Source organism: Aquarana catesbeiana, linkage group LG05 (assembly GCF_042186555.1).
Source record: "Aquarana catesbeiana isolate 2022-GZ linkage group LG05, ASM4218655v1, whole genome shotgun sequence".
NCBI classification, from domain to species: domain Eukaryota; kingdom Metazoa; phylum Chordata; class Amphibia; order Anura; family Ranidae; genus Aquarana; species Aquarana catesbeiana.
The window spans coordinates 499,045,927-499,060,823 of record NC_133328.1 but is presented as its reverse complement, the minus strand read 5'-3'; the positions used below and the strand labels follow the sequence as shown (position 1 = coordinate 499,060,823).

Genomic DNA, 14,897 nt, shown 5'->3' with positions numbered 1-14,897 from the left:
TCCCCGGAGAGACGGTCACTGACTGACTCTTAACACAGATTAAGGGGCAGCAGGGGGCCATCAACTGTGACATAAACTTAGTGTCCCTGGTGAGAACCTGTCTGCCTTCATTAATGAAGGCCTGAAAAAGTGAAAAAAAAAAAAAGTTTTATTTATGCGTGTACTCATGTTAGACTCATACTGAATGCCTGATCAGATTTTAATAGCATTTACATCACTATCTCATTTGAAATGGCCAATCCTTGGACAGAAACTATACAGAAAGTAATTGAAAAAGTAGACTTTTTTTTTTTTTGCTTCTGTCGGACCGGCTGCAGTACACACGGGCTGAATGTCGGCTGGTTTCTATTTCCGACATTCGGTCCGTGTGTACTAGGCTTAAGGTTCAACACTACATGAATCTTCTCAAAAGCCTGCTAGCAACTTGCTTAAAGTGGAGTTCCACCCAAAAACGTAACTTCCGCAGATCTGATTCCTCCCCCCCTCCGGTGCCACATACCTGTCAAAACCAGGAATCCGCTCCCACTTCTGAGGAAAGATCTAAGCAATGTCTGGCCCGCCTCGTTCCGCCCCCACTACCTTCTGGGAGGCGCACAGGTTCCAGAAGACAGCAGGGACCATTCAGAAAGTGCAGCATGACTCGCGCATGCGCAGTAGGTAACAGGCTGCAAGGCTTCACTTCCTGTTTCCCTTAGTAAGGATGTCGGCGCCTGCACCCGGAGCCGATGGATGGGTTGGCTTCGGGTGCTGACACTGTGGGTTCCCAGGACAGATAAGTGTCATATTAAAAGTCAGTAGCTACAGTATTTGTAGCTGCTGACTTAATTTATTTTTCACCCAGGCAGAACTCCCCTTTAAGTAGCTCATATACAGCACAATTTGCACTTTCTGGAAAACAGTCTAATCTGCTTTAACACTGATGAACTCCAGCCCAATGGGAAAGTAGGATACTGGTTAAAAATTATAAAATTAAAAAATTCAACTAATTAACACATATCACCTTTCCATGTGATGAGGAAGAATATATTACCCTCAAGTGTTAGGTGCTATTTGGCATTATTGTCGAAATATCACCCATAATGATGGATGAAATTATGCATTCTGTATACTGTGTTTAAAGCACAATCCAATGGCATTTTTTAATTGATTCCCCTTGCTTCAGACAGACACACGTATGTGGAGTACTGATCGACTTTTCCATTATAAGTTGAAAAATTAACAGTAACTTGTGTGTGTGGTCACTTCTCTACCTCTTCCATGTTATAAGTGAGAAATGCTGAACACAGTCGGCTCCCATAACCCAACAAAAGCTGCCCCTTTTCTGCTCTATTCAAGCTGTAGTAACAGTTGTCATGATATCGAGAAGCTGAGCAAAGACTCAAAAATTCAGGGAGGCTGGTCCTCTGAGGGTAATATATTCTTCCTCATCACATGGAAAGGTGATATGTGTTAATTAGTTGAATTTTTTAATTTTATAATTTTTAACCAGTATCCTACTTTCCCATTGGGCTGGAGTTCATCAGTGTTAAAGCAGATTAGACTGTTTTCCAGAAAGTGCAAATTGTGCTGTATATGAGCTACTTAAAGGGGAGTTCTGCCTGGGTGAAAAATAAATTAAGTCAGCAGCTACAAATACTGTAGCTACTGACTTTTAATATGACACTTATCTGTCCTGGGAACCCACAGTGTCAGCATCCCTCTCCCCCCTCTGAGCTAATGTGTTCTGACAGGGGGGCAGACCCCCCCCTTTTGCCAGAACACTCCGGTCAGTGCTCTCAGCCAATGGCAGATCGGAAGCTGGTCGGCTACCACACACATGTGCCGAATGTCGGCCAGTGTTTTTTTGAACCGGCTGGTGTCTCACAACATTTGGACCATGTGTACTAGGCATAAGGCTCAACTCTACCTGAAGCATGTTGAAAGTCTGCTAGCAGCTTGCTTAAAGTGACTGTCTGCATTCCCATTAAGATCTTTGTATAACAATCCCAAATGGGAGCTGAAAGATGCTTTAAAAGCTTCAAGGAAGCTGTTCAAGGTGCCAGATAAACTAAAGCTCATGTAACTAAAGCTATCATAATGTAACTTTATTTTGTATCCTTTTCTCTGTGGCCAGTGTTGGAGCACCCTGCTACAAAATGGCCTTAATAAAGCCATCTATAGCCAGTAAACTGGAAAAACAGAGAAATAACAGGCAAAACATGAAAAAAAAAAAAAAGTAACCGTATTACTTTTTCTTGTTTGTCTCAACCTTTCCAGATAATTTTAAAGAAGAAATAAGAGGCTTGTGTGCCAAGTCATTATGTCTGCCACTGTTAAAGCACTTTACTAATTCTGAAAATGTCTTTTTAACAAAATTTACATTGCTTCACTAATGTAAATAGTCTAGAACAATGGAATGTAAAAGTTAGAACTAATGAATAGAAATGGAAAGCTCAACTTCTGAACCAGCTTTTATAATAGGTTGAGCTGTGAAATAGAAAAGAACAAGTGAAGGAAAAAAATTGATGAACTATTTCAAACCTTCTAAATAGGCCCTAATGAAATCTGTATGCAATGGCGACAAACATTTGATCACAGTCACAAAAAGCAAAGGAAAAACTAATTTACCTAACTTTAAGTTTCCAACTTCAAAAGCATTACAATGTCTGCATTAGCATTTATGTTGCACTTAGTGTCTGAGCGCAGAATACTTCACTTTGAACTAAAGAGCGAGACAGTTAACTAAGAAAGACTATAAACATGGAGCTAGAAAATTGCCTATTCTGCTGGCACCAACAAACCTGGAAGTATTTTGCTCCCTGCAAAGAATAGATGGAAAGCTGCCTCTGTGCTGAATTAGCTGAGAGAGATTTATGGCATCTCTTCCCAGTTAACATCTTCTTTACTTTAGCGATTAGTCAGGGAGTCTCTTCTCCAGCAGCCATATCTAAAGCTTTAATATCATTACAGGTTGACAACAGCTCTGTTACCTGGTCTAAAGCTTTGTTCTCATAGCCACCAGCTCTTTCCAAATTGTGTGGGGAAACATGGAAGAGGCAGAGGAGAGAAATGTTGGGGATAGAAGAATAATTGTTTAATGAAAGAATCCCACCACCAAAAAATGATGAACCTTCCAGCAATGTAAACATTACCCAACTTCCACATGTAAACAATATTACATAAGTCAACTTAAATTGCAACTTTCAAAGCACACCCACAGGGTTGTTAATCAACCAAAAGGTGTATCTGATGGTGAACTGTAAGACCATTATTATTCATATGGAGAGTTGACCTGATGGGGAACTACTAATCTTAATATCATTCATCAGACTCGTGGCGGCACAGTGGTGTAGTGGGTAGCACTCTCACCTAGCAGTAAAAAGGGTCCCTGGTTTGCATCCCAACCACGACACTACCTGCCTGGAGTTTGCATGTTCTCCCTGTGCCTGCGTGGGTTTCCTCTGGGTACTCCGGTTTCCTCCCACAGTCCAAAGACATGCTGGTAGGTTAATTGGCTTCTGTCCAAAACCTTGGATTGTGGGCTCCTTGAGGGTAGGAACTGATGTGAGTGTGCAATGTATGTGTGGAGTGCTGCGTAAATTGATGGCGCTATATGGGTACCTTAACTAGGGATAATTGTAGACACGCACCCACACTCACTCAGGTTGAACTGGATGGACTGGTGCCTTTATTCAACCTTACTAACTATGTAACTTAGTCTATAAAGTTATCATATGAACCACCAATGCAAATCAGTGCCTCAGGTTTTTTATCACATCAAGGAGAGGACCTGATGGGGAACTAACATTCCACCATGACCTCTCAGACTCCGCCCTGAAATATCACATCATATCAGCACTAAGTATCAGGACTGTTGGCCTGCTAGTGGCTATGGAATCTGCCCACTGCTATACACCATCAATCACAAGTGAGGTAGACTTGATCGCCCAATCTAAGGTGAGGTGGACCTGATGAGGAACTAATATTCTACTATCACCTCTCAGGCTTTGTTCCTCAGTATTACATCATATCAACATTAAGGCTCGATTCAGATCTATGCATATTGCTTTTGAGCGTTTCTGCAGTGCTTTTTGCTTGCAGTGTTTGCCGCGTTTTGGACACGCGTTTTTACAACGATTTTACCGCGATTTGCATTTTGCATTTTTTTACTACATTGTATATAGCTGGTTGCTAAGGAGGGGGCCGGGAAGCCGTCCGCCGCATCCTTAACAACCGATGAGTCATCAGTTGTCAGCGGGCTTCCCGCTGAATGTAAAAAAAAAAAAAAAAAAAATTTAAATGGCGTGGGGGTCCCCCAAAATCCATACCAGACCCTTATTCGAGCATGCAGCCTGGCAGATCATGAAAGGGAGGGGACAAGCGAGCGCCCCCCCCGCTCCTGAACCATACCAGGCCACATGCTCTCAACATGGGGGGATGGGTTCTTTGGGGCAGGGGGGAACCTAGGGGCACCCCAAAGCCCCTTGCCCCCATGTTGATGGGGACAAGGGCCTCGTCCCAACAACCCCTGCCCGGTGGTTGTCGGGGTCTGCGGGCTGGGGGAATCTAGAAGCCCCCTTTAACAACGGCCCCCAGATGCTGCCCCTCCATGTAAATGAGTATGGGGTACAGTGTACCCCTACCCATTCACAAAAAAAAAAAAGTAGACAGTTTTTGACATGTCTTTTATTAAAAATCTTCTCTGCTTCTTCCTCCGGTCTTCCTCCATCTTCCCCTGCATCTTGCAGGAAGACCGGAGGAAGAAGCGGAGAAGAAGATTTTTAATAAAAGACTTGTCAAAAAACATCTACTGTATTTTTTTAACACTACACTACTTTGTACCCCACTCATTCACATGGGGGGGCGGGATCAAGGGGCCCCCTTGTTAAAGGGGGCTTCAGATTCCGATAAGCCCCCCGCCCGCAGACCCACGACAACCACCGGGCAAGGGTTGTCGGGAAGAGGCCCTTGTCCCCATCAACATGGGGCAAGGTGCTTTGGGGTGGGGGGGGGGCGCAGAGCCCCCCCTTGCCCCAAAGCACCTATCCCCCCATGTTGAGGGCATGCGGCCTGGTATGGCTCAGGAGGGGGGGCGCTCGCTCGTCCCCCCCTTTCCTGCTGGTCTGCATGCTCGGATAAGGGTCTGGTATGGATTTTGGGGGGACCCCCACGCCATATTTTTTTAAATTTTGGCATGGGGGTCCCCTCCGAATCCATACTAGAACCAAGGGCCTGGTATGGACCTAGGGGGGACCCCGCGCTGTTTTATTTTTTCACGTTTTTTTTTTTTAGCTGGCAATTCTTTTTTTTTACATTCAGCGGGAAGCCCGCTGACAACTGATGACTCATCAGTTGTTAAGGACGCGGCATCCGGCTTCCCTGGCCCCCTCCTTAGCAACCAGCTATACACAGTGTGAAAAATAAGAAACCGCAAATCGCGGCAAAACTGTGTGTCCAAAAACGCGGCAAGCACCGCAAAAAGCATTGCAGAAACGCTCAAAAGCAATATGCATAGATGTGGATCAAGCCTAAGGGGTGGTGGGCCTAGATGGGACAGGATAGGGAACCAGTGTCTCAACATAATCCATCAGGCTTCATCCACCCAAAAGCTCAAATCATGAAGGAAGACAAGCAGACATGAAAGAAAACGATCAGCTACCCAGAACCTTAATCAGCATCATCCCCACACACAGTGCATAGCGTTGCCACTGTTTGGGTTGATGCTGTTACAAGGCCCAGGCATTTTAAAGTAGTTGTGAACATGCAATGTTAGACACTGTCTAATACAGTTATAACTATGCAGGCACCATACCTGCTTTTGTTTCGTTTCAGAAATTTTCTTACCTTGTTTACAGGGTTAAAATTTGATCGTGCATTTCTTCTTCCTGATAGTGGGGGATGGGTTTACAGGACAATGTGCCTGTTTTCCATAGTCTGTTCAGCCTGGGCGAAGATGCAGGTAGCGCTTGAGTATGAGGCTTGTTCAGGAGGCTGGCAATGATTGAAAGGGTGTATGCCAGAGACATAGAATGATAGGGATGTATGACAAAAGCAGGCTGTGGTTGGTTGGGGGACATGGTGGATGAATAAACTACAGAATACAAGCATGCTGTGTGTCTGCACGGTGTCCAGCACCCCTGAATGACTAGCCAAAGGATGAAAACTGACCATGCAAGTACAGATCAGCTTCTGCGGTTTGTGTGGTCAGTTTAGGACAGGGAAGAAAGGTGACTGGCAGGAACAACCAAGTACTTCAGAAGTAGTACATGAACATGATAGAGACTATGAATTCTAAAATACATTTGTGTGAACACATACATAGAAAAAAATGTTTAAGGTAAAAGTATTTTAAGCATATACTGTCACAATAGGAGATTATCACATCATGTTGGTTGTAATTCCATGTGATATTTAATTCATTAAGATGCACAGAAGTACCTCAATCCTTTCTATGAGTATTAGAGAAGTGGCCTGACTGCACAAATTATGGTATGTGAGGTATATTGGAAGATTGTGTAAGAATCAGATTCCTGTCCAATTTATATCTTCAGATTCTATGTTGCCTGCAATGATACAGGAATGGTACTGACATGACACACCGCTGGAAAAATCAATATATAACTTGCGGCTCAGTAATAATGTGTACTTTAAAAGAACTGGTTACCCATAGTAATAGATCAATTCTTGTGATAAGTTTTATCAATTATTAAACATGCATACAGTTGGGATCGAAAGTTTGGGCACCCCAGGTAAAAATGTGTATTAATGTGCATAACGAAGCCAAGGAAAGATGAAAAAATCTCAAAATGGCATAACAGATTAGACATTCTTATAATATGTCAAAAAAAGTTAGATTTTATTTCCATCATTTACACTTTCAAAATTACAGAAAACAAAAAAATGGCGTCTGCAAAAGTTTGGGCACCCTGCAGAATTTATAGCATGCACTGCCCCCTTTGCAAAGCTGAGACCTGCCAGTGTCATGGATTGTTCTCAATCATCGTCTGGGAAGACCAGGTGATGTCAATCTCAAAGGTTTTAAATGGCCAGACTCATCTGACCTTGCCCCAACAATCAGCACCATGGGTTCTTCTAAGCAGTTGTCTAGAAAACTGAAACTGAAAATAGTTGACGCTCACAAAGCTGGAGAAGGCTATAAGATAGCAAAGCGTTTTCAGATGTCAATATCCTCTGTTTGGAATGTAATTAAGAAATGGCAGTCATCAGGAACAGTGGAAGTTAAAGCAAGATCTGGATGTCCAAGAAAAATATCAGACAGAACAGCTCGCAGGATTGTGAGAAAAACAATTCAAAACCCACGTTTGACTGCACGATCCCTCCAGAAAGATCTGGCAGACACTGGAGTTGTGGTACACTATTCCACTATAAAGAGATACTTGTACAAATATGGTCTTCATGGAAGAGTCATCAGAAGAAAACCTCTTCTACGTCCTCACCACAAAAATCAGCGTTTGAACTTTGCAAATGAACATATAGACAAGCCTGAGGCATTTTGGAAACAAGTTCTGTGGACCGATGAGGTTAAAATAGAACTTTTTGGCCGGAATGAGCAAAGGTACGTTTGGAGAAGAAAGGGCACAGAATTTAATGAAAAGAACCTCTGTCCAACTGTTAAGCATGGGGGTGGATCAATCATGCTTTGGGGTTGTATTGCAGCTAGTGGCACAGGGAACATTTCACGAGTAGAATGAAAAATGGATTCAATAAAATTTCAGTAAATTTTGGATGGTAATTTGATGCCATCTGTGAAAAAGCTGAAGTTAAAGAGAGGATGGCTTCTACAAATGGATAATGATCCTAAACACACCTCAAAATCCACGGGGGATTACATCAAGAGGCGTAAACTGAAGGTTTTGCCATGGCCTTCACAATCTCCTGACCTCAACATTATTGTAAAAATCTATGGATAGACCTTAAAAGAGCAGTGCGTGACAGACAGCCCAGAAATCTCAAAGAACTGGAAGACTTTTGTAAGGAAGAATGGGCAAAGATACCTCAAACAAGAATTGAAAGACTCTTGGCTGGCTACAAAAAGCGTTTACAAGCTGTGACACTTTCCAAAGGGGGCAGTACAACATATTAACTCTGCAGGGTGCCCAAACTTTTGCAGACGCCATTTTTTTGTTTTCTGTAATTTTGAAAGTGTAAATGATGGAAATAAAATCTAACTTTTTTGACATATTATAAGAATGTCTAATCTGTAATTTAATGCCATTTGGAGATTTTTCCATCTTTCCTTGGCTTCATTATACATATTAATACACATTTTTACCTAGGATGCCCAAACTTTCGATCCCAACTGTAGATATATGGGGGCCTTCTAGAAAGAGGTGTATTTTACTTTAAGGTGATGTGGACACTTAAAGCGGGGGTCCACCTATCTATCCTTGTTTTTTTTTTTTTTGAGTTCATTCACAAACTTTTCTTCTCAGTATTACATACTCACATATTGTGTGTAATAAGTCCGCCTGTGTCAGATTTCGTCGGAAAGAATAACTTATATTATTCACTGCAGGCGGTTTCCATCTTCATTGTGGGCATTTGAAGCCCACAAGCATTTATTTCCTGGATGTGGTGAATGCTGTGCTCCCAGCATTCACCGCTCATTCCCATACATGCTCAGTGGCATCCTGGGAAGCCTGAGACTAGCTCCCAGGAGTCTGGGAGAGGCTAGAAACACGCCTACTCCCACGGGAGGAGAACCAGGAAGTGCAAAGAAGAATAGAAAAATAAAAGGTAATTACGGCGATTTAAATTTTTTTAAACGGCATGTCAGCATCTAGGCAAGAAAGAGAATACATACAGATATTGTTCAAAATTTGGGTGGAACCCCGCTTTAAAATGTACACAGGAGAACTCTGTTCAACTAACAACCTGACTTCCAAAGACAGTTGTTGGTACCCAAGATTATATGAGGCATTCATGGGGAAAAGGTTAATGCTTTTGCAATCATGACATTTTAACAAAACTATTCAGAATTTTTCATGCTACCATTATGTCACATTTGGTGCAGGTCAGTGACACTGAATCCCAGTAAATCCACTTTAATTCTATGCTGAAACAGTGCAAAAAGTCTAGGAGGAGGGGGAAGGGTGGCTATTTATGTAAAAAGTACTGTACTTCCCAAAATAGACTCTAAACATAATGACAGATTGATTTCTGCATGTACATTTTTTAGCTTGTAATGACTAAAGTGGTAATAAACCCAAAATCAAAAATTTTCTCTTTTGCAGCTTACCAATCATTAGATGGTGGAGACATTTTTTTTTGCTATTGTTCCTCTGTTTTCACCTGGTGATCCGGCCAGTAACACATCCCCTGTATTAGAATGCACCCACTCTGGAAGAAGGTGCACAGGGGGCACCAGTATTGTCAGTCTGGGGGAAGGGAGTGTTATATGTACTAGCAGATTTAAAGTGTTACCAAACCCACAACAGTAAAATCAGTCTGTATATGCAGTAAAGCATGCTTGTTGTGTGGAACCTAAGGGGTTAATCATCTGCACTGTGTAAAAAAGGCGGCTTGATCCTGTATACACAGATCCTCCCCCTCCCTGCACTGTTCCCCTGGACAAGTCTGAATAACACAGAGCCTTTGGAGTCAGGTTGCACATGCTCAGTTTGGTGTGTATTGCTAGAGAGGTGTTTTTTTTTCTTGGGAGGATGCATGTGCTCAGCACAGAGCCAAACAACACTGTCCAGACAGAGGGTCAGGAGCCCTGCAGCCTCATAGGACAGCTCAGTGCAGTATGAAAACTCCTCCTACAAGCTTCACCAGGCACTGATAGAAGTCACAAGACTACTATATACTGCTGATGAGAAAAGGTATTTAGTGGTTTATATTTACTAAAATAATTGCATTTCCATGTTCTGTGTACTGTGGGAGACCAGATATAGTGAATGCAGGGCCCTGGGTTTAGTAACACTTTAAATGCACTAATAAATTGAAGCCAAACTCCAGCTCACATGCTATAAGCAGTTACAGCAAACGGGTTTTTTTTTTTCTATTGGGATAAAGTTTTTACATGAACAAATAAACATTGATCATTTTAAGCACCTATCAGTAGCACATGGTTTATCTCAACCCTGCAACTGCCTCATGTGCAGAACAGCTTGTTCTGTTGAAAAACGACATACTTAGTGGCCAGATAACTAGGTGCTAATAAAGGAAAGAAAGTTTAAAAAAGAAAACAAATACAGCCATCACATGGATGAATTGGCAAGCTGCAAGATAATAAAGACTTGCTTTTGGATTCAATATTGCTTTAAGTCTAGGTGATATAATTGGGAGTATATAGGTGCCTTCCTATTTAGTAATACCATAGAGAATTACAACCAAATGTACTTTAGCCAAAAATAGAAGTTGCCCTGAAACCGAACACACATCAGATTTACTGAATTGATAACTATTTAAATCTGTTCAGGTACTGGAATTCATATAATGTAGACAAAAACTCAACCAAGCTCTACCGCATGTTTATAAGATGATGAGCTGAATAACGGTGCTCAGGGCATTGTGTCCCATGCATCAAAATTGCAAAAAGAGCGCTGGCAACTCGATTGCTTCTTCTTAAGCCTTTACCAACCTCATATGATTTTAATTGTTAATTGATTTTAAATTGGATTGTACCGCCCCCCCCCCCCCCTTTTTTTTTTTTTTTTTGAGGAATGGACACCTTTTCCTATATAAATTTGATTTGATTGTAAATCTGTATGCTAGGAGGAAGGCTTTTGCTGAAACGTTAGCGGTTTGACGTCCCACTGCTGTTTGTGCTCAGTAAAGATTTAAGAAGCAATTGAGTTGCTGGCATTCTTATTGCACTGGACTTCGAGATATAGATATATATAGTCTCAATTTTTTTTTATTCCTATTGAGGATTCTACTGGTCCTTATGTAAAAAAAAAAAAAAAAAAAAAAAAAAATCTTTTGCAACCACATCTGATTTGATTCCTAGTGCCATCCAAAAACAGTTCAAATAGACTTTGCTGAGGGGTCCAGGAACACAATGATTTTGAAATATTTCGAGACTGCTTCTGTCTGCCCTGACTGTGCTCTATGAGAGAAAAACAAACACGTTCCATTCTTCCAGAGAAGTGACAGACTTTGGGCTTCTCTCCAGACTGCAATCCCACTTCATCCCAGCAGAGGTCCGGTATCCAGCAGAGCGCTCTCACCAAGAGATGTCACCTCTACCCCTCCCCCTTACATTATATCCACGGCTATCATCTCCACATCTCCCCCATATACATTATATCCATGGCTATCACCCCCCCCTCCTCATATACATTATATCCATGGCTATCACCCCCCCCCCCCCCTCATATACATTATATCCATGGCTATCACCCCCCCATATACATTATATCCATGGTTATCACCCCCCCATATACATTATATCCATGGCTATCACCCCCCCCCTCCTCATATACATTATATCCATGGCTATCACCCCCCCCCTTCCTCATGTACATTATATCCATGGCTATCACCCCCCCCCCCCCCCATATACATTATATCCATGGCTATCACCCCCCCTCATATACATTATATCCATGGCTATCACCCCCCCCTCATATACATTATATCCATGGCTATCACCCCCCCCCTTCCTCATGTACATTATATCCATGGCTATCACCCCCCCATATACATTATATCCATGGTTATCACCCCCCCCCATATACATTATATCCATGGCTATCACCCCCCCCCCCCCCATATACATTATATCCATGGCTATCCCCACCCCATATACATTATATCCATGGCTATCACCCCCCCCAATATACATTATATCCATGGCTGTCACCTCCACCTTACATTCTATTCCTGGCTGTCATTACTACATCCCCCCCCCTGCTTCTTTTCCTGGCTGTCTCCTCCATACATTCTATTCCCGGCACAAGTAGCACACAGCGGTGTTGTCGGGTCGGGCGGTGCACAGATAGGACGGATGTGTCCCGGCAGAGCGGGAAGGGGTTAATGTAGTGTGTAGGTGAAGCACGCTGTCCCCGGCCCCGCCTCCTGAGATATGACATCAGGGAGGGGGCGGGGATGCCGGGCGGTATATAGGGAGCCCTCAGCACGCCCGGCTCTCAGAGCTCACTGACAGCCCGATCTATATCGCTCCTCTTCCTCCAGAGTGTGGGGATCCCGACATCGTCATCATTGCTCAGATCTTCCCTTCGATCAGTCACATGAGCATCCCGTCCATGAGCCTGGACAGCCGCTGTGTGTCCCCCTATGCCGCCTGGTGTATGGAGCCCACCAACTTCTACGAGCAGCGGCTGGGCGCCTCCCCGAGTCACTGCAAGCACCGGGCCATGTGTGAGGACACCGAGCCCCCGGCCGGAGGCAGCGGCACCCTGGCCGAGCTGAGCGCAGCCCCGGCTATCTACGACGATGAGAGCGCCATAGACTTCAGTTCATACATCGACTCCATGTCCTCCGTCCCCAACCTGGAGCTGTGCAACGACGAGCTCTTCGCCGACCTCTTCAACAGCAAGAACGGCGAGCGGGCGGAGAGCGGAGCGGACTACCTGAGCGGCCTCCTGTCCACCGCACCTCCTCAGCACTATAAATCCCTCAAACAGGAACCTGACTGGAGCGACAGCGACCTGTCCTCCTCCCTACCCAGCCAGATCGCCACCTGTGCCCAGACCACTATGAGCCTCCTACAACCCACCCCGCCCACCTCACCTGAACCCTGCTCTAATACCAGCTCTGCCTGCCCGTCCCCGGCCTCCTCCACCTCCGCCAATACACCCTCCAACCAGCGCTCCTCCAAGAAGAACCTCGACCGCTTCAGTCCGGAGTACCGCCAGAGGAGGGAGCGCAACAATATCGCCGTCAGGAAGAGCCGGGACAAGGCCAAGAAACGCAACATGGACATGCAGCAAAAACTGCTCGAACTTTCCTCAGAGAACGAGAAACTGCATAAGAGGATCGACATGCTCACCCGGGACTTGACCAGCCTCAGGCACTTCTTCAAACAGCTTCCCCCAGCCGCCACCAGCGGCTCCTTCCTCTCCAGCCTCGGAGACTGCCGGTAACCCCCCGTGTGTGTGTCACACGGACTATAGAGAATACCTCATCCCTGAGAGAGAGAGAGGGGGAGACCTCCCAATCGGGCAGCACCTACCTGGACTGTGTGCCCTCTAACTCGGTGTCATCAGGTAGCACCTATCTGGACTGTGTGCATCCCACCATACAGCACACGTCTGATCTGTGTGCCCTCCCAATCAGTGTCATCAGGCAGCACCTACCTGGACTGTGCTACCCCACCATACAGCACCTGCCTTGTCTGTGCGCCTTCTCACAATCAGTGTCTTCAGGCAGCACCTACCTGGACTGTGCTACCCCACCATACAGCACCTGCCTTGTCTGTGCGCCCTCTCACAATCAGTGTCATCAGGCAGCACCTACCTGGACTGTGTACTACCCCCACCTCCTCTCCACACAGCCACAATCTCAGCCTTGTCCAGCATCATCAGCCTAGTGCAATAAGACTTCTATAGCAAAGAGACATTGGGGGGACCCCAGCAACATTGTGCCAAAGATTTGGGTCACCTCCCACTATTAAAGGGGCAGTGCACCTGACACCCTAATATTCATGACCTGATGGGTGTGAAGCTGCTGCATATGATTTTGTTTATATATAGAGTATCAGGGCTACAGCCTCACATTTCATGCAAACAAAGCAGGAGGTACGGACTGAACGCTAATTCTGTAAACACTTTAGAGCTAAGTTTGATGTAAGCGTTTTATGACTACAACCATGAAAATGTTCTGCTAACCATTGTCCGATATCTACCTGCCATTTAAGTGCCTGTTTGCTTTTCTAGTGTCTACTTGTTCTTTTTTTGTATGTGAGATGTTGGTTCTTTTTTTTTTTTTTTTTCCTTGTCTCATGTTGTCCTGCTAGTGCCCAAGTGGAGCCATTTACACCAGCAGAAGCATTTGATATGTTCTGTTAGTGCCTTGCACAAGCGGCCTCTGTAAGCTGAAAGTACTGTAGGGAAGGGAGGGGGGGTGGGCACATTTTGGGCAGTGCCAAACAGAAATTGTGCTGGTCTTCAGTTTCCTTTTTGTTGAATGTGTAGCCAGATGAATAGTGCTACCCCCTGGAATTATAGAACTATAAATATATATATTTTTTTCTTCTCCACAAAACTATAAGACAAAGCTAAAACATTTCCCTTTCCTTAAATTATTTTTGTAATTTTTCGTTTTCTATATTCTCTATGGATGCAGCTATGGTACATTTGTAAAATGATTACAGAGAAAAAGACTTTGTATTGTAGATATTAGGGAAAGAAAATGAGCATGCTCAAGTTTTTATATGATTTTTACAGCATTTTTAATAATAATAAAATGAAAAAAAAAAAAAAAAAAACACAAGTATCTGTCTCCAATGCTTTATTGTCCTATGGGGTGGAAGGAGTTAAATGGTGTCAATACTGCTGGTTTACCTAGTCTTAAATTCCATAAAGTCATGTATTAAATGTACTGTAAAACTATAATCAAGACAAGGAAGCCAAGTAACTCTTGTCTTCTCATAGATTTCATATCACAATTCTAGTTAATGAGTAACTTGAAAAGACTGTGTCAGGTCATTAGTGCCTGAGAGCTACTAACAGGTGTACAGTAATTTTCATAGGAAGGGCTGGTTTACACTGCAAAGAAATGCATTGGTTTCCATGGACCTTGATCACACTCCTACGATAAAGTGCTGAATTTTACTATTGAACTCAACTGAAGAACAAAATATGCCCATTTTAAACGTATATAATGTGTGACAAATGGCTAAACCGTCTAAACACAGGTCCTTCAAGGTTGTATATACAAACATTCATGTCTTGTGATACATTTAATACATTATAATTGCAGTAAAGAAT

At 43.6% G+C, this 14,897-nt stretch overlaps 1 protein-coding gene across 1 annotated transcript; it reads left to right on the top strand.

Moving 5' to 3' along the window:
• The first annotated feature begins 12,071 nt into the window (after window positions 1-12,071).
• Window positions 12,072-13,366, top strand: CEBPD (CCAAT enhancer binding protein delta). The gene has a single exon (XM_073631566.1). The coding sequence runs from the start codon at window positions 12,198-12,200 to the stop codon at window positions 13,050-13,052; it is 855 nt and encodes a 284-aa protein (XP_073487667.1). The 5' UTR covers window positions 12,072-12,197; the 3' UTR covers window positions 13,053-13,366.
• Window positions 13,367-14,897: the final 1,531 nt, after the last annotated feature.